At 50.2% G+C, this 21,254-nt stretch overlaps 2 protein-coding genes across 9 annotated transcripts in view; one reads left to right on the forward strand and one right to left on the reverse strand.

The window, feature by feature from the left end:
- Window positions 1–707: 707 nt before the first annotated feature.
- On the reverse strand, window positions 708–3,401 carry RGS9BP (regulator of G protein signaling 9 binding protein). Its single transcript, XM_059905052.1, has one exon. It carries the CDS (start codon window positions 2,509–2,511, stop codon window positions 1,798–1,800), a length of 714 nt encoding a protein of 237 aa, XP_059761035.1. The 5' UTR covers window positions 2,512–3,401; the 3' UTR covers window positions 708–1,797.
- A 220-nt stretch (window positions 3,402–3,621) lies between these two features.
- Window positions 3,622–21,254, forward strand: part of ANKRD27 (ankyrin repeat domain 27) — a 52,155-nt gene continuing 34,522 nt past the window's right edge. For 2 of the 8 annotated variants that reach the window (XM_059905838.1, XM_059905845.1), the window contains exons 1-7: window positions 3,622–3,732; window positions 5,118–5,260; window positions 10,366–10,438; window positions 10,594–10,725; window positions 17,941–18,051; window positions 19,966–20,122; window positions 20,873–21,027. In XM_059905838.1, the coding sequence (XP_059761821.1) occupies window positions 10,624–10,725; window positions 17,941–18,051; window positions 19,966–20,122; window positions 20,873–21,027 (525 nt within the window). In that variant the 5' untranslated portion in view covers window positions 3,622–3,732; window positions 5,118–5,260; window positions 10,366–10,438; window positions 10,594–10,623. Of the gene's footprint in view, window positions 3,733–5,117; window positions 5,330–10,365; window positions 10,439–10,593; window positions 10,726–17,940; window positions 18,052–19,965; window positions 20,123–20,872; window positions 21,028–21,254 lie in introns of all 8 variants that reach the window. The other 6 variants (XM_059905839.1, XM_059905841.1, XM_059905840.1 and 3 more) reach the window with 6 other exon arrangements.

A 21,254-nucleotide genomic window follows, 5' to 3' on the forward strand; every position in this document is an offset into this window, starting at 1 on the left:
CAGAAGGAGTTGCTTTTATTAGTTACTGTGATAGAACTCTTAATCGGCTTAAGACTTCGTGGCTCTTTTAAAACCATTATCACAGAGACACACAAAACAGATCCTCTGCTTTCACTATCTACAGTACTGGAATCTGTGTGCTCAGGAGGAGTGGGAGTGAGAGTGGGTGATCAAGGCTGGGAGGGTGGCCCGTCGGACTGGGTGCCCAGACAGCACTACTGCTGCTATTTGCTTCTGACCCTTGACCCTCCAAACTGCCCTTGTGAAAAATTGCCAATTCCCTCCTCCTAGTCCCCTTTCTCACTTCTGGGGTGAAAATGAGAGAGAAAAAAAAAAAAAAATCCATGTCACTTTTCAGCCAAACCAATCTCTGGGTTTTATTCCAAACTACCTTCAGAGTTAAACGCATCTGTTTTCTCAGCCTTACTTCCCCAACAAGGCTCTCTCTGATCCACAGGTGGGAGCTGGTGGCAGTGCTCAGGCAAATTCCAGCCTGGGACCTAAGGTGTTTTCCACATTTCCTTATTTACTGCCACAAAGAGGCTAGGGCCACCTAACTTCTGTCATCTACATCTGTGGTTCCAGTAGTTTATGCTATGATCTCCTGCCTTAAGAAGACAGATTTTAAAAATAGTTGGAGATGTATGTTTAGCAATCTAAGTATATAAGTAAAGACACTGTGTATGACTCATTGGCACCCGTATGAATTCGTGGCCAAATGTCCTTTATTAAAAAAAACAGTTTTGACAGTACACAATGTGGCTACAGGATTTTTCTAACAAATGATTTTTTTTTTTTTAATCTCCTTAAATTTGAAGTTAAAGCTGTTAGGTTCTAACCCAGTCTCAGGGCTAATTGGCTCAAGACCTCTGTGCCCAGTGATGCCACTTGACCCTCTCAGGGGTCAGCGTCCAGGTCAGGGAGCTGTGCAGCTCCCTCCAAAGCCAGCTCTCCTACTGGCCAGCAAGCAAATTCCAAGGGATAGACAGGATTAAGGGCTCCAAAGAGGATTCCCCAGCCCTCCCCCAAAGGAGGATAAAAAACTCTAGTCTAGTTCTGGAACAAAAATAAGCCCCAACCAAGGAGAAAGTGCCTGTTTAGATAGCCGGTGGCCCTTCCTAAAGCTTGCACCCCTTCCAGGCTGACTGGGCAGAGCCCTTTTCAATAGGCAAGGGTGTGCAGAAGTGTGTAATCGTGTGCTAAAAGAAAGCACGTTGCATGAACTTCTATGTGCACACTCTCCTAAGCTTAGGCCCCAAAGGATTAAGGTAATAAAAACTGCTTACCTCTTATTGCAATTTGTTTTCTTGTCTAGGAAACAAAACCAAGACACACACACAGGCCAAAACACACTTCATTTCACCTCACCCTCTTTCCAAACTGCCCCACCTGGAGAATGGGACTCACCGGCAGGAGTGGGGACACCAAGCTCAGACTCAGTGTAAACACGCCCCCGCAGCACAGGCGGTAACCTATTAACTCGGAGGAATCTCGGGTCACTACGAACGGTTTTCTATTAATAGGGTATAAAGCTCCTGCATACATTAGCGGTAATGACCCGGTGGCCCGCGCAAAATTAACTCCTCCCGGGCCATCAAGAGGAAGCCATGCTCTGCCCAGGCAGATGTGTGCTTGAAACGCGCGTATAAACATACACGTACACACGCAGGGTTTTAGAACCGCTCCCCTTAAACATGCCAGATCCCACTCCCATCCCTAGTCCTGGCGGTTGCAGATGTTCTCCGAGGGGTGTCCCCGGGTAGCGAGTAGTGGCGGCGGAGGTCGTTCGCGTACGGGTCAGCTCAGCTTCGCCACACACACGGCCAAGGCCACAGCCGCCAGCAGCACGGCGCTGAAGATGGTGGCGGCCAGGGCCTTGCTCAGGTCGCAGGGCCCCGTGCGCTGTTCTACGGCCACACCGCGCAACGAGGAGACGCCGGCGCTGGCGCTGGCCAGGAGCTCGGCGCCTGCCGCCTGCCGGGCCTGCACCGTCCAGCGGGGCACGTTGACCTTCATCTCCATATCCTGGATCATCTCGCCCACCTGAAGGATCTCCCGTTCCAGCTGGTGAAGGTCTTCCACGTCGAAGCCGCGCTCTGCCTCGTGCCGCAGGCTGCGGGCGCTCAGGGCGCGCGCCGCTACGCTCGCGGCGCCGCCTTCCACCCCGGTACGCACGAGCGGCCGCCGCGGCGCATGCAGCGGAAACTCGGTGCTCAAGGTCAGCGCACGCCGCATGTCCGCTTCCAGCAGGTCCAGGCAGCCGGAGAAAGCCACCCAGAGGCGCTCGAACTCGGCGCGTTCCTCGGCGCCCAGGCCCCGGTCGCGCAGCGGAGCTGTCAGTCGGGCGCGGATGGCCACCGCCAGCTCTTGCGCCTTCTGGCGCGTCTTCTGCAGCTCCTCTCGCAGGTTCTGCGAGTCCGCGGAGCCGCCGATGGTCAGCACCAGGTGGTGGTAGCACGCAGTCGCCTTATTGAGCGCGTCCAGTAGTGCCTTGCACTCCTCCTTCGTCATGGCGCTGCTCTCCGGCGCAGCCCGGCCGCCTGCGCCCCTCTCAGCCTCACGCCCTCAGCGCAGCAGGACACAGCCAGCCCCGACGGCGTCCCCTGGCCAGGCGGCCCGAGCACTCCTCATGGCCTGAGACGAGCTAGGCGCTGCCGCTGCTGTCGACGGAGCCGCTCAGGATCCACGACGTGCGCTTCCGCGGACTCGGCGCGGAGAGAGAGCCCCGTTAGCTGTTTCCCATCCCCTCGTCCATCCTCCCCAGGTGCGCTGCGTTCCTAGTCACACGCCGAATCTCTGCGCAGCCCTCGCCTCCACGGTAGCCACCTGCGAAGCCCGGGTTGCAGTCGCCATCCTCCTCCGGTGCAGTCGCCAGGGCTAGCCGGCCGCGGAGCCGCGCCCTCCGCCTTAGCTGCTGCCAAGGGCGGCCGGGTCGGATTTCTTAGGATCCGCCCACCCTCTCCCGTCCTCGCTGGGCGCTTCCATCCCCTGGACCAGGGATAGGCGGGGCCCCACGCGGGAGGTCACGTGTAGGTCCCCGTCACCCCCTCCGCACCCCATTACTGTCTGGAATATTAGCGCTCGTCAGATCCAATCCTCCTCTATTTTACGGAAGGGGAAACTGAGGCTCGATAAAAAAAAAGGCGGCTAAGATCACGCCACGTCCATGCAAGTGAAGGGGCTAGAACCCAGGTACCCTGACTCAGTCGGGCGCGGATGGCCACCGCCAGCTCTGAGACCCTGCTAGCGATGGAGTGGTATGCCTCGTAGGACTGGGCACCTCCGTCTCCCAAAACGAGCAGTAAAGGGCGATCTGCGGGGCGGGACGGCTCCCAGAATCTCCCCTTCCTAGTCCAGCCCGCTTTCCAGCAACAGAGCTTGGACCCCACCCCTTGGATCAGATCTGCTCTCGGCCCCGCCCACTCCCGTTCCAGGCACGCGCAGTCGGTGGCTCTGGGCCGGTCCAGCCTGAGTAGGAAGTGCTGTGTGCCGCCTGAGCCCCACCCCCGGCTGGGCGGACTCAATGATTGCTCTGCGCACGCGTCACTCTGAATAAAGACGACCTCTCATTGGGCTGACCAGAGATCTTGAGGCGCGGCTCCGCCCAACGGGGGTGGACGGTGGAGCAGATCCGCCGCGTTGGGGTGGTGGGCCTGAGGTCTGAACCGAGGGGCCGGGAGGGGTCGGCGCAGCTCTGGGAGGAGCGGGGAGTGCAACTATGTAGTCTTTTAAGTAAGTGTTCTCCCTCCTGTCTCCTCCCGCGCCCTCCTTCCCTCGGGACTGCTGCGCCTCGGGGCCCAGAGGCCGGGCGGGGCCCCGGAGCTGGAAGGGGGAGGGGCTCTTTCCTTTCCTCTGCCGGCGCCCCAAGCTGGGCTGGCGGTCTCCGGGTGGCCCCCAGGGCCCCGGCCCATCGCCGGGTGGACTGCCCCGCCCGCGCTCTCCGGCTCCTGTCCTCAGCCGGGCTCGCTCTGCCCCTCTGGTGTGTTTGCGGGGCTAGGGGTGGGGTTGGCGAAGAATGTGCCCTCTGACTCCCGCGGCTCCAGGACAGGTCAGCAGGTCCGGGATCCCGGGAGGTCAGACTTGGGGGCAGTGGGCAGGGCTGTCGCTCACGGACTGGGTGGTTTCCGCGGTTTAAGGGAGGCCTGGCGGGGCGGGTGGAGGGGAGGGTGGGGGTGGGGGTCCGGAGCCTCGGGTCGAGCTGTCGTGGTCACCGCGGTAATGAAAGAGCGGGGGAGAGAGGAGGGAATCCCTGCTAGCCTGCCTCTCATGGAGTGGGGTCTCGTCTTCCTGCTGGGTAAAGATTTCCCCAGGAAAACTATGAAGCACCAAGAGGTGTTCCGGACTCTGGGTCTGTTCAGTTCTTTTCGTTGAAAATAGACTGCCCATAGGCTCGAGAGCAAGGCCGTGCCGCTCTGGCCGCCCCTGGAGGTGCTGGGGACGTGGGCACTCGCGGCCCGTGCAGGGCCACGAGAGCAAGTGGCGCGTCTTCATTGAGGATTTAGGACATTCAGGGAATGAGGGGCAGGGGAGACTGTAGGGACTACTAGTTTGCCATGCGAGCTGGAATTTTTCAAGTTTGTGGGTTTTAGGGAGAGAGGCCCCTATTTTGATTAAGTAATGTACCCTCCCACCAGCCCTAGAGAAGAGCGGCAGATATTAGCAGGATATTTACATTTCCATGCCGCCTTGCCGGGCCTGGTGTTGAGGCAGCCTTCTGGGGTCCAGAGCGCTAGATTCAGGGCTCGCTCTCACTCAGCAGTCTGTCCTTTAATTGGTTGTTTCACTGGTGGTTTGTGGCCAGGGTTGGGTGGTACTCTGGCCCTTGGCCATTCTCTGAGGTGGAGGGTGTCAGCCACCTATGGGCCAGATGGGGCCTTGACAGAGGAAGAGTAGTTTTTAGGACAAAATGGGTAAAAGGAGGGAGAGTGCATCTCTTTGGGGAGCTCTGGAGACAGCAGAGGGAGATGAAGCTGCAGAGGTGGGCAGGAGGCCAGGAGTGAGAGGCCCTCCATGCCCAGCAGAGAAGTTGAGAGTTCATCTGGTAGGGAGTGGAGGGGAAGTCATTGAAGAATCCTGCACAGACTTCAGTGTTGGAAAGATCACTTTGTGTCTTTCAGGTGGACAGGTTTGCGGTGAATCAAGAGGCAGGGCCTGTAGGCCTCGGAGGGAGAAGTGCAGGATGGGAGGAGACACAGGTACTTCTCACGAGCCCTAGTGGCAGGAAAGCAGTTGGGCTGCTGAAGCTGGGTGGACACCTTGGGTGAGTTCTTCTTACCTTGGCTTGTCACCGGAAATAATCCCACCTGGCAGCTCTGCAGGGAGAGCAGCAGTAAGTGTCTGCATAGGGCCTTGGGTCAAGGTCTTGATTGTGCCTCCTTGTGGCTCTTGGACTGTGTTGCCCTCATGAGGGCGGCTGCTGGGGCTTTGTTCTTCACATGTCTGCCTCTGTTGGTGTTTCTGTCCAGGCTGTCCTTCTGTTTATGAAGTGCCAGGATTAGATGGGTGTCCAGTAATGTCCCCCTTTCCTAGGAGAGCAGGGGAATGTGACCATGCGATGATAGATACCAGATCTAGAAAGGATTCAGACCCGAACGATTGGATATGATTTGTCCTGAGGTTGCTTCCACATCCGACAGACACTGAGCAGTGGTCCTTGAAGTTCCTGCCCTCCTGCCCAAAATACTGGCAGGGACGTGGGTGCTGGTGGCTCCCCTGCAATTCTAGGAGCAGGGTGATGGAGTGGCATTCCGAGGGGCAGTTATGCTTCTCCAAACTTCCCCACTCTGTGAGTGGTCACACCCCTCTTCCAGCCCTGAGGCCTTCTCTCCTACCGTGATCCTCCACATTCCAGCAGTCACTGTGTTTAGCCAGCTCTGAGCGTGTTCGTTTTTATGGCTTTTTGCCAGTGCCTGCAGGACCGCCTGGGGCCAGCCCCTCACCCTCCCCTGCATCTGGGCGGGGGATTTCCAGCTCCTGTGAGAGATGATCCCTTCCTGGGAGCTTGATCTTTTTCTAACACGTCACTATCATTTTGTTCAAGTGGACCAGCAGTTACTGCATGCCTGCAGTGAGCCAGGCAGCGAGGCTTCATAGTGCTTTGAAGAAGAGCTTTGAGAGACATATGGACAGGAGCCATAGACATTACAGGCCAGAAGGACACAAGTGACTGTAATACCACACGTTACATCATAAAATTGCTTCCATTTGGTATTAAACATAGATGTATAAAAAGTTTTCCCTTTTGGCCTTTTCCTTCTGAGTCACAAATTAAGCCAGTTGGAGAATATGCCTGGTCGGGGTCTTTGGTCAGGGCCCTGGCAGGGCAGGAGAAGCCACAGCAGTGAGATTTCAGCAGGGAGTGCATCTCTGGGAGGTGCAGACTTTCCTGGGCTGGATTCTGCTGAGCCAGGCTGCACACTGTCACCAGATGGTCCCTGACAACCCAGACTCATCCGGGCTGGCAGGACGGTTGAAGACCACAAAACCACGAGTGCACACCACCTCCGAAAATGCCCAGAACGGGTCTGAGGCCTCACTTGGCTGTCTTGTTCAGAGTAACCTCAGATAACTCACGTGCAGGGTTATTTGGTATCTCTGACTAACTTCACTGGATTTTCTATAAATCATCCCATCATTTGCACTTAGGAAGGGGTGGAATTTTTTTTTTTTAAGGAGTTTTATATATGAGGATTCACATGTCTTTCCACTTTTACAAGGAAAAGTCAGTTTACTTTACATGTTATTCAGTATTTTAAAATATAAAACCAATTCTTACAAGTAAACTTGTCAGATTGTTTTAAAGCATGCACCGCTATATAAGAATTCAACTCTGGCATTAAACATTATTACATATTTTAACACTGGGACAGAAAGGTCGAGAACAGTGCTGGACAGAGGTCTCTGAATCCCTACTCCTGGACAGAGGATCCAGTCATTGGCATCCAGGAGACTGATGTCCAAGAGAAAGCATATGACTTGGATTGAAAACCAGCCAGCTCCATCTCATTCACCAGCAATGCTTGCTGAGAGTCTTGTGTGTTTACACCATTCAAGCATTTGAACTGAATGTTTTAATGTGGCATTCAGGGCCCTTCCCTTCCCATGCTGCCCCTCTCTGACCTACTGTGTTTGGATTCTTATTATTTCTCAGAGCTCATTTTCACATCTAGTCAAAAAACAGTTTATTCTTGAGTTTTCTATGCTCACCAGGAACCTGTTCCCAACTCCCGACCCTTTGGCCCTGCTCTGGTCCCTGCCAAGGATGCCTCCCACACTCCCCGACCCCTTCCCTGTTGCTCCCTTCTCTATCTCGTCCTTACCTCTCCTGGCACTGTTCTGTTTTTGTTTTGTTTTATTATTATTATTTTTTAACTCTTCTTGCTTCCCAGTTAGGTGGTTAGTTCCTCCATCAAAGCCCATCTTGGGGGCAGGGGTGTTGGTGCTCTGCCAGCATCTTGTCTGAGGAGCAAGGAGGAGTGTCCCTTCCCAGCTTTAGTCTGACCTTGTCGCATCCTGTTTCTCATGTGGTTTTTATGTAAGGCATCTTTACTTTTGTGCTCCTCCATGTAGAACCAGCTGTGTCGGGAACCAGGAAGAATTTTGTTTTCTTGTGACTCTGTCCTAGCAAAATTATATTATCCAGTTGTTCTGGTAGAGACTCATAAAAGGATTATCTGGGTTCCAGTAATAATTGAATTCAACAATTCAAATACCTGAATGGTTGCAGAGCTGGGGCCTGTGAAGGGATTGATTATACGTAGCCATTTTCATGCTAGGCTCTTCTCCCTAAGAGGATCTGCAGGGAGCTCAGGGGCCTTCTTTAGGCAGTCCCCAGGATGGCCTGCAGCTAGGACAGCTCAGGCTGGACCAGGCCAAGAGAATTTGATGCTGAGCCTGTGTGGCTGTCATGGGGACTTTTCCTTTAGGAGAAATGAAGTGTGGAGTCTGTGCATCTGTGGCTCATGAAATAACCCCTAATCCAGGCATAATTATTTTACATGATGAATGTAGTGGTTGAAGGGATGGGTGTTAGAATAAATTCTGACATCTGTCTAACCTGGAGTTGGCCAGCTGACCCTCAGTTTCTTCATCTGTGACGTGGGGCTAATGATACCTATGGTTATTGTGAGCATTAGTTATAGTTAATTATCTATAGTTATTGTGAACATTAAAATGGGATGAGGATGTATAGACGTCATCATAGTGCCTGACCAAGGATGCTCTCAAATGGTGGCTGTTTTTAACATTAGCTATAAGGAATAGAATTCATAATGCACTTATGCATACTGTTCTGGTGTTTTCCCAAAGAGGTGTTTGGGACTACTGTTACATAATGAGAAAGTAACTCAGTTTTTCACTCATATTTCATTCATCTGATTGTATCAAGCGTAAGTTTACTTGATGCTCTTTAATAGTTGCTAATTTTCTTCTTTTAATGAAGAGAAGAAGCCTCAGGCTCAAGTTCAGAACCTTTGGCAGGCAGTGGTATGTAGCCAGATTTTAAATAATGTCAATTGGATTTATAACGTTTAATTTTAAGATGATCTTAATGGGAAGTGATACTATTTTTCCATTTAAAGTAGTAATAAGGGTTCTTTTACAAATAAATTTTAAATGGGAGTAGGTGTTTAAAGGAAAATGTCAAACATTAACAATAGGGCCATTGTGTACAACTGTACAGGTTATTTATTGCACAGGTGTCCTGCCCAGGGGAGGAGAGGTGTTGGCAAACTAGGCTGATATATAGCCTATGAGTTGCTTACTAAGCCATGTGCCCTGGTACAGGACTGTACCTACTGGGAAGATGGGGTGCCTTTTTGTAATTCTCACAAAGGCACCATGTGGGCTAGCAGAAAGTGGCGGTACATTGGTGTGCAGTGTGGCAAAAATAGTGAAGGTAGCATGTAAATGGGAATCCTGCAAGACAGGTATTCATATTCTCCATTGTACAGACTGAGATGGAGGCTCAGAGAGGTGAAATGACATGGCTAAAACTCTGACTTCTTTTCTGTGCCCATTTTTCATATTCCTCTCTCACAGTTCAGTAAAACCACACTGATGTATGGTAAGGGGAACAGACCAGGGGCATTGGAGGCCCCATTCACAACAGGAGCAAATCTATACAGAATATATAAATAATGTCTAATAAAAGTTTTATATGATCTATGATCTTTAATGAAGAAAATTTAATTGGAGGACGTAAAAGAGGATGAAGGTGGAAAGACATACCATGTTCATGGATGATAAGATTCATCATTATAAAGACGTTGACTCTCCAGTCCATAAATTTAGTACAGTTCCAATAAAAATCCCAATAGGAATTTTCATGGAATTGATAAGCTGACTCTAGTTCATGTGATATCATAAAGAATTAGGAATAACCAAGTAACTTTATACATAAGGGTATAAGAGCGTTCATTTTAGCATTGCTTTTAATTGTGAAAACGTGGAAGCAACTTAAGTATAGGATATTAGATAAATAAATTGTGTCATGTTCACTTAATACTGTACAGCAGAAGTCAGTGAATGAATGGGAGCCGTATGGATCAGCACGGCTAGAACTTGAAAACATAATGGTGATTGAAAAGCGTATGTTCCAAACTACTTATAGTGTGATACCATTTATGTAGATTTTGGAGCCCATGAAACAAGACTTTAGGACTTCTCTGGTGGTGCAGTGGTTAAGAATCCGCCTGCCAATGCAGGGGACATGGGTTCGAGCCCTGGTCCGGGAAGATCCCACATGCCGTGGAGCAACTAAGCCCGTGCGCCACAACTACTTAGCCTGCGCTCTAGAGCCCGCAAGCCACAACTACTGAGCCTGCGTGCCACAACTACTGAAGCCCACACACCTGGAGCCCGTGCTCCGCAACGAGAAGCCACCACAGTGCGAAGCCCGTGCACCGCAACAAAGAGTAGCTCCCGCTCACCACAACTAGAGAAAGCCTGTGCACAGCAACAAAGACCCAACACAGCCAAAAAATAAAAAATAAATAAATATTTTTAAAAACAAGATTTTATATTATTTATGAATACGTGAGTTTAAAAAGGAGTGCAAACATGAGCAAGAAGGATATAGAAACCACTTCAGGATAGTGGTTGCCTCTGAAAGGGGAGGAGAGAATGGGATGGGGAGGGGCACATGGGGGATCCAGTCTACTCTGATATACTTTATTTCTGAAAAGAAAATCTGAGGCAAATATGGCAAAGTGGTAAGATTCGGTAATTCTGGGTGGTAGGTTAGCATTATTACTCTACTTTTCTGTATGGTAAAAATATTTCATTAAAAACATATGCATATCTTTAAAATGTTATAATTTGGGTCATGTATGATGTTCTAAAAACAGCTATTTTTTACTTTTGCAGTGACTTGGAGTCAAGAAGATTTTCTGAACATAATTTATACATTTAACCTGTAAAAAAAGTCATCTTGGAATTGGTGGGTTATCTTTGATCTTTCCTGATGGCGTGTTAGGTCTGTAGTGTAGAGTAATATGTGTCAGGGATGCTTTTTAGAAATTGTTAGATCAGGACTTTTATGTGTTAGGTCATTCTGAAAGTGGTCATTTACTGCTTTTTCCTCTCTCGTCCCAGGAGACTCTTTTTGCCCCATCTGAAGTCCATATGGCTCTGTATGATGAGGACCTCCTGAAAAATCCCTTCTATCTGGCTCTTCAAAAGTGGCGTCCTGACTTGTGCAACAAGGTGGCCCAAACCCGTGGCATTGTAAGTGCATCGATCCCGAGGGTGGTCCTTCTCCACTAGGCTTGGACCGAGCAGTGCTGACAAGGCCACAAATATGGTAGACTTCAGTTAAGTTTAGAGGGAGTCAGGTACAGGCCTGCTAAGTGCACCAAGCCGCAGACCATGCTCGGTATGTGAACGAGCAGAGAGGGACCGCCCCAAGCTGCTTCCTCCAGGCAGCCTCCTGGGACTGCACCAGCCCAGGGTGTAATCCTTTCTCTGAACTCTCAGCCCTTGTTGTCACTGGTCTCACGGTATTCATCTCTGTTTCTCTTGTTTCCATGGGGACCAGGAGGGCTTCTCCAGGGCAGAAATCATAGGGACCAGGAGGGCTTCTCCAGGGCAGAAATCATATTCCTCCTCGTCTGTGAGATGGGTGCTCACTCCCATAGGATAAGGGAATGTGTATACACACACATGTATGTCGCCTTCAAAGGCATTTCCTAAAGAGAAAGAACCGAGAGAACTTTTGTAATAGAGGCCACAACCTCAGAAGCCTACAGGAGCAAGAGAAGAGAGAAATCATAGTCTGCTGCCTGGAGGGAGGGCAGGCCCTGTGCTGCAGGTCTTTCTGGTTCCCAGATTGGTGAACTTGGCAGGCATCTTACTTACACACCGTGGGACACAGCGAGCTGGGCACCTTTGTGCCACCCATCTGCCTTGGGCCCTCTTCTTTTCCTGCGTTGTCCTCTTTTCTTCTCCTACTTGTGTACCTGCTTCTCTTGCCATGTGATACGATCTTAGGTGTGTCAGGCGGCTGAGGCTTTGAACCAATGGAGAAATCAGTTAACTCTGGTTTCTCTGCAAGCTTGGAACTGGCTTTTCCCCATACCCAGTCCAACCCTCTGCCCTCAGAAACCTGATTTTTTTTTCAAGTCCCTTCTTGTTTTTATGATTGGTTTTGTGATTAATATCTTTTTCCCAGAATTCTTTTACTTTGGATTTTAGAAGTCATAAACTTCGTTATAAAAAAAAATTAGAGAATAGAGCTGTTTCCAAAGAAGAAAATAAAAATCTCATAAAGCTCACCAAAGGCATTCACTGTCATCCATTCATTTCACAGTAGCTATTAAATGCTGCTGTATGCAAGGCACTATGTTTGATGTGGGGATTCAGCCAAAACTATGAATAGGCATCATGATCTTTACCCTCATGGAGCTGAAATTCTAGTGGGAGAGACGGTCACACTGTGGGTACCTATTTACTAATTATGGTAAGTGTCGCAGAGAAAAAGTAGAGGATGCCAAGCCATCATGTTAACTGGGAGGGCCTGACCCCACTTGGGAAATACTTCCTTCCCATCTTTGTTCTATGATATTTAAAAAAAATATTGTCTAGATAAGAGTGTGTCATCATATGTAACTTTCTCTTTTTAAAATGCTGCACCGCAGACCCCGCTGTTCTTTCTCAGGAAGCCCTGGGGACCTGTCTGTCTTGCTCATCACTGTGTCGCCAGCCCATAGCACGGTTCCTGTTGCCCAGTAGGTGCTTTTACAGCTGCAAGTAGTGAAAACCCAATTGAGTTCACTTTAGCAAAAAGAGAATTTTGAATCACTTTGGTCACCTTCCTTTCAGGTACACCGAGGAATGAGAGATGCTTCTTTTTTTTTTTTGGAGCAGAAGGTTTATTGCAAGGCCATGCAAAGAGACAAGGTGGCTCGTGCGCTGAAAAGCCTCGAGCTCCCCGAAGGGTTTTGGCAAAGCATTTTTAAAGGCCGGGGGTGGGGGGCGGGGGGGGGTCGAATGGTATGTGATCAGCTTGTACACAGTTCTCTGATTGGCTGATGGTGAGGCAGCAGGGTGGTGTCACAGGGGTTATCAGTCCTTAGGCTCCAGGAGGCCTGGGCTATGTGCTCGTGGTCCTCTAGTAGTTCTTCCATTTGTGGGGCAGCGTGGTTCACATCTGCAAAACAGCTCAGGAAATTTGCAGAGAGATGCTTCTTAAGCTGTGTCATCCTGCATTCCAGTGGTGCCCTAGGCCCCTTACTGCCGCCCCCACTGAGATCCATGAGGGGCTGCTTGGGGCCCACATTGGGCAGCACTAGATTTCAGGCCTTCCTTGGCCTCGTTCGGTGGACTCGAGAATCAGCAAGGCCAACTCCCCAGCACAGGTCAGCTGTGGGAAGGAGCTAGCTCTCGCCATCCTGCTCAGCCTGGCCAGGTGTTGGTGACTAGCCCCTGCCAACTGCTGGCCGTGTGATGGAGCCCCGGCTCATCCCTGTCTAATCTGTCGTAGTGCTCCTTCCGTGTCCGTTGGTTGAATGAAAAAGTAGAGTATCCCAGTGGCCTCTAGAAGAGCGCTCATCCTTTCTGCCACCGCTGAAGGACCCACGTCGCCTCAGCTGGTGAATGCTGGATTTCCTTCCATGGGGCTTGGCCTTTGGGCCAAGTTTGGCGGCCCCTGAATCTTCCCTGGGGATTAGAGTCCTTTACTGGACTATAAAAATGTGAAGTCACGACTTCTGAATGTGTGTATCCCCAGGGTTAACCGCCTTCCCCCTTCCCCCTGCAAGCCGAGCTTGGGCCCCGCCCTCACACGTCCCTCACACACGGCTGAGGGTGGAGGTTGGCTGGCCCCTCACCTGCCCCAGCCCCTCCTCGGGTTTGGCCGCCTTTGATGGGACTGCCTCCACGTCCTCCACCATCCGCTCTCTGACTGATCCGCGGAGGCTCCTCTCCCAACGTCCCCCCATTCCAATCCCAGAGGCCTGTGACACCCACACACTGCTTCTCGTGGTCACCTGTTCTTGTCACCATCCAGCTATTATGCACCGTGGCTTTTTCAGAGCCAGCTGGGCAGGCCTGCTGTACCCCTGGGTCTCTTGTCCATGGAGCTTTGGCGAAAGTTCTCTAGGTTTCCCTGGTGGACTGCGGGTGGGTCCATTTGCCTGTAGGAAAAAACAAAAATGACAAAAGGGGATTAAATTTGGTCCTTTTATTGTGGCCCTCTAATTATGGGGTACTCAGGCTTCTGAGGGCTAGCCTGAGAACCCAGCAGCAATGGCTTCCACGTTCCAGAGAACTGACTTTCCAGTAAATACCCATGCAGCTCAGCTAAGGGTGCTGAGGTCCAAATTCCAGTTCTCAGGATTTGTTTAGTACAGATTCAGGTGACAGACATTGAACATCTAGGCGCTGTGCTGGGTTTGCAGGGTTACACGGATGAATGGGGAACACAGCATGCCTTCAGGGAATCCCAGAAACAGGCTATTTGCAGCACAGAGGGATGAGTATTAGGACAGAAGTGGTCATGGGCTCCTGTGGAGTGGCTGACCCAGCCTGGGGAGAAGTCAGGAGGGCACCCTGGGGTAATAAGACTAATGCTGCTTCTTGCTTTTATTCTTTCTTTTCTTTAATGACTATTACTTATTTAAAAAATTTTATAAAGGGGCTATAATAAGAAGTTTTATTGTTAAGCTCTGAACTGAGTAGGTCCCTAACTTATGGTCTGCTTGGTCATTGTAAAGTTTGTGTCCTCCACACCAGCTGTTAAAACTCCATGACCTCGGGACTTCCCTGGTGGCGCAGTGGTTAAGAATCTGCCTGCCAATGCAGGGGACACAGGTTCGAGCCCTGGTCCGGGAAGATCCCACATGCCGTGGAACAGCTAAGCCCATGCACCACAACTACTGAGCCTGCGCTCTAGAGCCCGCGAGCCACAACTACTGAGCCCGTGAGCCACAACTACTGAAGCTCACGTGCCTAGAGCCCGTGCTCTGCAACAATAGAAGCCACCGCAATGAGAAGCCCACACACCACAACGAAGAGCAGCCCCCGCTCGCTGCAACTAGAGAAAGCCCGCGCGCAACAACCAAGACCCAACGCAGACAAATAAAAAAACAAACAAAAAAAAACCCAACTCCATGACCTCTGTTCCAGAGGCAGTCTGAACCTCCATCTCACGAGAGCCCCCGGGCGCCTGGCCCTGTCTCCGGAGGGCGGCTTCATAGCTGCTCCACCCCACTCCTCCGTGGCTGGCTTCCTCACCCCGGTCTCAGCAGGATCCTGGTGGAGACGGATGGGGCCACAGAGAGCCAGCCCTGGCTTGTGCTTGCAATGAAATGATCCGGGCAGCATTGTGGGCCTGAAAACTTTGGGGGAGTCCCTGAAATTGGAGGCCCCCAGCGCACTCAACAGATATTGATTGGCACCTACCGTATGGTGAGCAGTGTGCTTGGTGATGGGGATTCAGTGAAGCAGGAGCCGGTCATGCCTCATTCAAGCTAAGGAGGCGGAGAAGGTGTGGTAAACAGGCTCACAGAATGCAGTCACAGGTGTGGTGGGGTCAGGGGTGGGGTGTCTCTGAAGCACCTCAGAAGTGGCTGGTCCCTCGGAGGCCCTTCCTCAGATGGGACTATGTGACTCTTTCATCCATTGAGCTGGAGTGGGGCAATCACTTGGCCTGCGTAAACGTCCCCTAGGCCTGGTTCATGCTGTCCCCTGGCCTGGGGCCAACCCTCGGGTTTCCAAGATCTTCTTTCTGTGTTCACGGCTGCCTTGAGGCCACCTAGGAACCTTGAGGCCGTTTCTCAGTTCTGGCTCATACCTGAGGGCCTCCCGTTTCTTTAAGTTGCACTTTCATTAACATTTAAAATTTTTATGTTTTTCTCCCCCATTTCTTATTCCACATCTGCTACCACCAAGCCCATTCCCACGTCAGGACCTTTGCACATGCTTTCTTCTGACGAAAATGTTCTTCCCTTAGATCTTTAGTTGGTGGTTCCTTCTCTCCATCCATTCCTTGCTCAAAAGCCACTTCCTCAGAGACCTCCGTAACCACTCTACCTGAGTTAGCGAACCCTTGCCCCACTCCAGTCATTCTCTGTCCTGATTTTCTGCTTTATTTTCTGCATAGAACTTACTGATATATGGAATATGTGTTTTATTATTCAGAAATCTGTATCCTCCACTTAGAATGTAATATCCATGAGGACAAAGCACCGTATCTCCAACAGTGCCCAGTGTCATGAATATTGAATGAAGAAAAAACAGAAAAACCAAACTCAAATTTTAATAATTAGTTGAATAAAGTTGGCTATCTGAAAATTTAAAAAAAATTATTATGTTTAATTTCAAACAACCATGTACAAGTGGAACAAATCATACAATGCACCCAACGCCCCCATCACTCAGCTTCCGCAGTGCCCGGCTCGGATGCCAGCACATCTCACTTCTATCCCTGCTGCCCTCTCCCCTTAGCCAGGGGATCATTTTGAAGCAAATTCCAGACAATTATATAAGGTAGTCATGTGATTTCATCTGTAAATATGTAGGAATGTAGTTTTAAATGATAAGGACTTAAAAAAAAAATCACATACCATTACCACAGTTAAAAAATTCCTCAGTAACTCAACTGTTGTCAAATGTCTAGTCACTGTCGAAATTTCCCAGATTGTCTCATAACTTTTTTTTTTTTGTTTTCCAGTTGGTTTGTTTAAATCAGAATCCAAAGGTGATCCACACATTATTCTGGATTGGTAGGCCTTTTTTAAAAAAATTGAAGTATACTTGATTTACAGTGTTAGGTTAGTTTTAGGTGTATAGCAAAGTGATTGAGTTATATATATATATATATTTTTTCAGATTCTTTTCCATTATAGGTTATTACAAGATACTGAATATAGTTCCCTGTGCTATACAGTAAATTTTTGTTGCTTGATATGCCTTTTAAATCTCTTTTCCTCCTAACTTTCTTGAGCTAAACTTTGAGCAGAACAACTAAACTGTACCTACTCAGTGTGTAAAACTGGATCCATTTTGACATGTGTGTAGACTTGTGAGATCATCACCACAGTCTGTTTTTTTAACTATAAGCCCCACTTTCCTCATTTTCCTTCTTTCCTTACAATTCAAGTATCAAGGTCATTCATCCTGTGGAATTTCCTGCCTTCTGGCTTTTGCCGGTTGCAGCCCTGTGGTGGTGGTTACCATGGTCCTCTGGTCTCTGTATTTCCTGAACTTGGTAGTTAAGTCTAGCTCTGGGTCTGATTCAGTCTTGATTTTTTGCAGAGGGACAAGCCCGCTTCATAGACAGTTGTGATCTTCTATCAACGAGGGCCTCCCTTTTCTGCCGTGAGCAATTGGCGTATCCCTCGTGGGGAGAGAAGCTCTTTCTGACCTGCCTGAGGAAGCTCCTAATGACAACTGCTCTTGAAGGCCCCAGAGTTTCATGGTTTCTTCACAGAGGAAACTCTAGCAGATGCTGGGCTGTGCTCCCTGCTCCCAGCACTGGCCTGCAGGAGGCCACAGGACGGGGCTGTGGTGAGGTGGGGGGCAGGAGTTTGAGTCCTGGCTCTGTCACTCACTGCCTGCGTGCCCCTGGACAAGTTGCTGCACTTCCTTGAGCCTCAGTTTCCTTGTCTGTACAGTGGGGATAGTGCAGAAGCTGCTTGCCTTGTGCCAGGCTGCTTTAGGAGCTGGGGCTCTGAGGGACTTCACCACTTTGGTCGTCGTCTTCCAGGTGCACTTGAATCTGAGAGATTCCTCTTAAACGTTGAGTCCCTGGGCCAAGCACAGATCCACGTGTGGTTGCCAGCGCAGGTCCTTGCCTTTGCTGCGTTGAGCAAAGAAGCTTGTGCCCGGTCAGCATGGTGGCCACGGTGGGACCAAAATTCACGTTTCAGGTTGAGCCTGCCCCAGAGACACAGTCTGGCACCTGAGGCATCTCTGGTGGAGGTGGCAGCCTGCAATAGGAAACGGTATTTCTGTGGCTGGTAAAACAAACTGTGATCACAGTTCAGCTTAAAAAAGCATAGAAAGAAGACGGGAAGGAAACCGTCTTCATTTTGCTGCGTTTCTCATTCAGGTGGTAGGATTCCGTGTGATTTTTTAGTTTCACTTTTCTGTACTTGCCAAACTATCGTTTCTTCGTCTGGAATCATTCCTGAGCCTGCTGAGGACAGGGGGCCCCTGGGGTAGCTGCAGGGAGAGCCCAGCGGGGTGGGAGTGAGCCCTCCGGTCTGAGGCCCCGGGATGGAAGAGGCGTGTGCTGCCTCCCTCGGCTGGGTGTGGGCCTCAGCTTCCATCACAGTGACACCAGATCAGCTGCTGCCACTTTGGCCAGTGACCCCAGAGGTTCTCTCTGCCAGCAGGTCCCCGTGGCAGTTCCGCTGGAGCGTCTTTGGATGCCTCGTGTTCTGCTGAAGTTGTAAATGACACGTCTCTTTGAGTGTTCACCCTAATTTTTTTTTTTTCCAGGTGTTAGTACCCTGCAAAGGAAGCCTGTCAGGCAGTGTTCAGTCTGCTTGTCAGTTTGAGTCCTATATTTTGATCCCAGTGGAAGAACACTTTCAGACCTTAAATGGAAAGGTATTCTTTCGTTTCTTGTGGGTCAACCAGGGCCACTCACTCAGTGTTTGGGGGTGGGGGAGGGGAGAGGATCCTGCTTCTCACCCGTTCACGTCTGTGTTACATGATGGCTTTGATACCACAGCAGGCCAGCTGCCTTTGAGGGCGGAGGAGCTGGCGGTGGGGAGCAGGGTCCTGGCCGCAGCCAGGAGGTGAGGCGGGGCCGGGCACCTCTCCCTCAGCCCACGGGTCTTCTGCCGGCGAGTCGGGGAGTGGCTGGGACACCTCCCCAGAGAGGCCCTGTCAGAGCAAGCTGTTTATCCCCAGTGCCCTTGGGATCAGGGATGAATTTCTAATTTAAGAATTTTTTGTTTTGAAATCATCTCAAACCTATAGAAAGTTTCAGTAAGGTACAGAGAACTCTCACATACCTCCTTTCTGCCCAGATTGGTCAACTGTTAGCATTTTGGCCACATCTGTTTTATTTCCTCACCCCTATCCCCATCTAGCCATCTGTCTATCTCTCTATCTGTCTACACACACACATTATTACTTTTTCTGAACATTTTTCAGAGAGAGTAAGAGCTGCAGACACCATGTCCCTTTGCTTCAAAACAACGTGTGTTTCCTATGTAATACAGCATAGTGATCACACAGAAAATTTAGCATTGATAGAATACGCTTCTCCAACATACTGTCCTTTTTAAATCTTTTTTGGTTTTTTTGGCCGCATCCCGGCATGTGGGATCTTAGTCCCTGACCAGGGATCGAACCCACGCCCCCTGCATTGGAAGTGCAGAGTCTTAACCACTAGACCACCAGGGAAGTCCCAGCATACTGTCCTTCAACAAATTCTGCTAGTTGTAATACCCTATTATAGCAAAAAAGATCTATTTTTTTAGATCCAGGATCACGTCTGGGATCATGCAGTGTATTCAGTGGTTAGTCTTTTTAGTTTCCTTCCATTTGGAACGGTTCCTCAGTCTGTGTCTTTCATGACGTTGACATTTTTGTCTTGCTTTGTAGACTCTCCCTCAGTGTGGGTTTCTCTGATGTTTCCCATGATTAGATCGCAGTTATGCCTTTTCAGTAGGAACGCCTCGGAAGGGTGTTTTATCTCTCTCAGTGCATCGTGTCAGGAGGCACGTGACGTCAGTCTGTCTCATTGTTGATGTTAACTTTGGGGTAGGCATTCTCTTATTTTTTTTAAGCGGAAGCAGCTAGGTTCCGAGAGGGGGAGGTTCCATCCCTGGTCAGGACTGGCCGAGGTCCCCAGCCTACCCGCAGTCAGGAGTGGGGGCCCACACTGGTGTAGCTGGGGCCGTGGGCACTGGGGGGGTTGAGGAGGGATGGGTCCAGGGGGGTGGGTGCCAGTACACCAGTCTGGGGTGAGGGGTGGTCTGCAGCCCTGTGGCTCCCAAGCACGCTGCTGTTTTCCTGCCAGGGGTCTGCTCACCACAGCTGCCCGTCAGTTTACTTGTTCTCTTCCCGGTACCCAAATCTACCAAGAGAACAGAGGCACTGGGCTCATCGTGGCTGGTCCTCCCGGGCACCTTGGCCACGGCCAGAGTGATGAGCCATGGAGGGGATGCAGCGTGCATCCTTCGGCGCTGCCGGGTTGCAGCATCGGGTCATTCTGATCTCTTATTCAGAGAGGAGAACCTTCTTACTTTTTCCTTTTGTGGAGGGTACAGTGCTTTTGGGTTGCAACATGTGAAAAGGATCAGGGTACTATGTAGCTGGAGTGACAGGGTGAACAAAGAGGGAAGAAAAGATTTTAGCACCCAAAAGCAAGCTGGAAGAGTGTTGGTGCCCCCCGCAAACCCACACTGGAGCAGAGGCAGGCGGGTGGGGTGAAGTGCCGGATGCGGACCAGGCTGAGAGGGGTCGGCAGTCACACGGGCTGCCGGTGCAGTGACGGCTCTCTTGTTCCAGGATGTCTTTATCCAAGGAAACAGGATTAAACTAGGAGCTGGTTTCGCCTGTCTTCTCTCAGTGCCCATTCTCTTTGAAGAAACTTTCTACAATGAAAAAGAAGAAAGTTTCAGCATACTGTGCATAGCTCATCCTTTGGAAAAGAGAGAGAGTTCAGGTATTCTGGGAGAAAACCCCTTTCTCCTGATTCGGAGAAACGTGCTTGTTGAACTTCCTCCTGACGCAGCTGTTGTAAACATCCTATAAAATATTCAAGAGCCCGCTAGAAACCTGCATAACTGTTTACAATAATTCCCCCTAAAACTTAATCAGAAAGTCATCTTGAGCCAAGGTGATGTGGATTAGGCTGCTGTGTGTGGTTGTACATGTTGGATGTTACACACATAGACCTTAGTGGGAATGTCGCCCCCTGGAGTTGTGCAAAGTGGCAGCCCTGGCTTTGTCTCTGGGCCTCGGCTTTAGGGCTACCTCTTACAGCATTATTACCCACCCAGCCCCACTGCTGTGCCTCTTTGAGATCTCATTATTTTTACCAGATAATAATTCTTTTTACCAGATAATAATTCTTGGGTACCCCACGAAGTTGAGATAACAATTAATGTGCCAAACGCTCCTATCCGAGGCTCTTATTGTCAGGAATCAGGGCTTCCTCACCACAGCCTCACAGGTCATGCCTAGGGTCCCAGATAATTCAGGTTTGGTCCCAGGAGAGGGCTTCAAGAGGACCAGGCTCTCTGGACCCCCAACTGGGCTGCTCTTGGGCGATATCTTGAAATAAGGTCATCCCTCTCCTCCTGTGGAAGATGGAGCCTCAGATCCCAGAGGAGCAGGGCAAAGGGTTGTGGGACTTGCCCTGTTAGGAAACAGTGAAGCCTTCAGCCAGCCCGACCCTCTGTCTTGTTTTCAGAAGAGCCTTCAACACCCTCAGATGCCTTTTCCCTGAAAACCATCGAAGATGTGAGAGAGTTTTTGGGAAGACATGCAGAGAGATTCGACAGGAACATTGCCTCTTTCCAGCGAACGTTCAGAGAGTGTGAAAGGAAGAGCCTCCGTCATCACATAGTCAGTGGCCGTGTCTTGCTTTGCTAGGCGTGCCTTGTCTCAGGCCAGTTCAGAGCACCAGGATCCCTCTTGGTTCACTCTGTAACTTTGCTGCCTCCATCATTGGAAGTTTTGTTTAAATGTTTCTTTTTACCTATAAAAGTAGTACAGACCACTGTAGAAAACTTGAAAATCACAGAGAAGTATAAAAATGAATATCGTTATCATCTATGTTAACCCTAAGGGGG

This window comes from Balaenoptera ricei, chromosome 19, assembly GCF_028023285.1.
Source record: "Balaenoptera ricei isolate mBalRic1 chromosome 19, mBalRic1.hap2, whole genome shotgun sequence".
In the NCBI taxonomy this organism is placed as follows: Eukaryota; Metazoa; Chordata; class Mammalia; order Artiodactyla; family Balaenopteridae; genus Balaenoptera; species Balaenoptera ricei.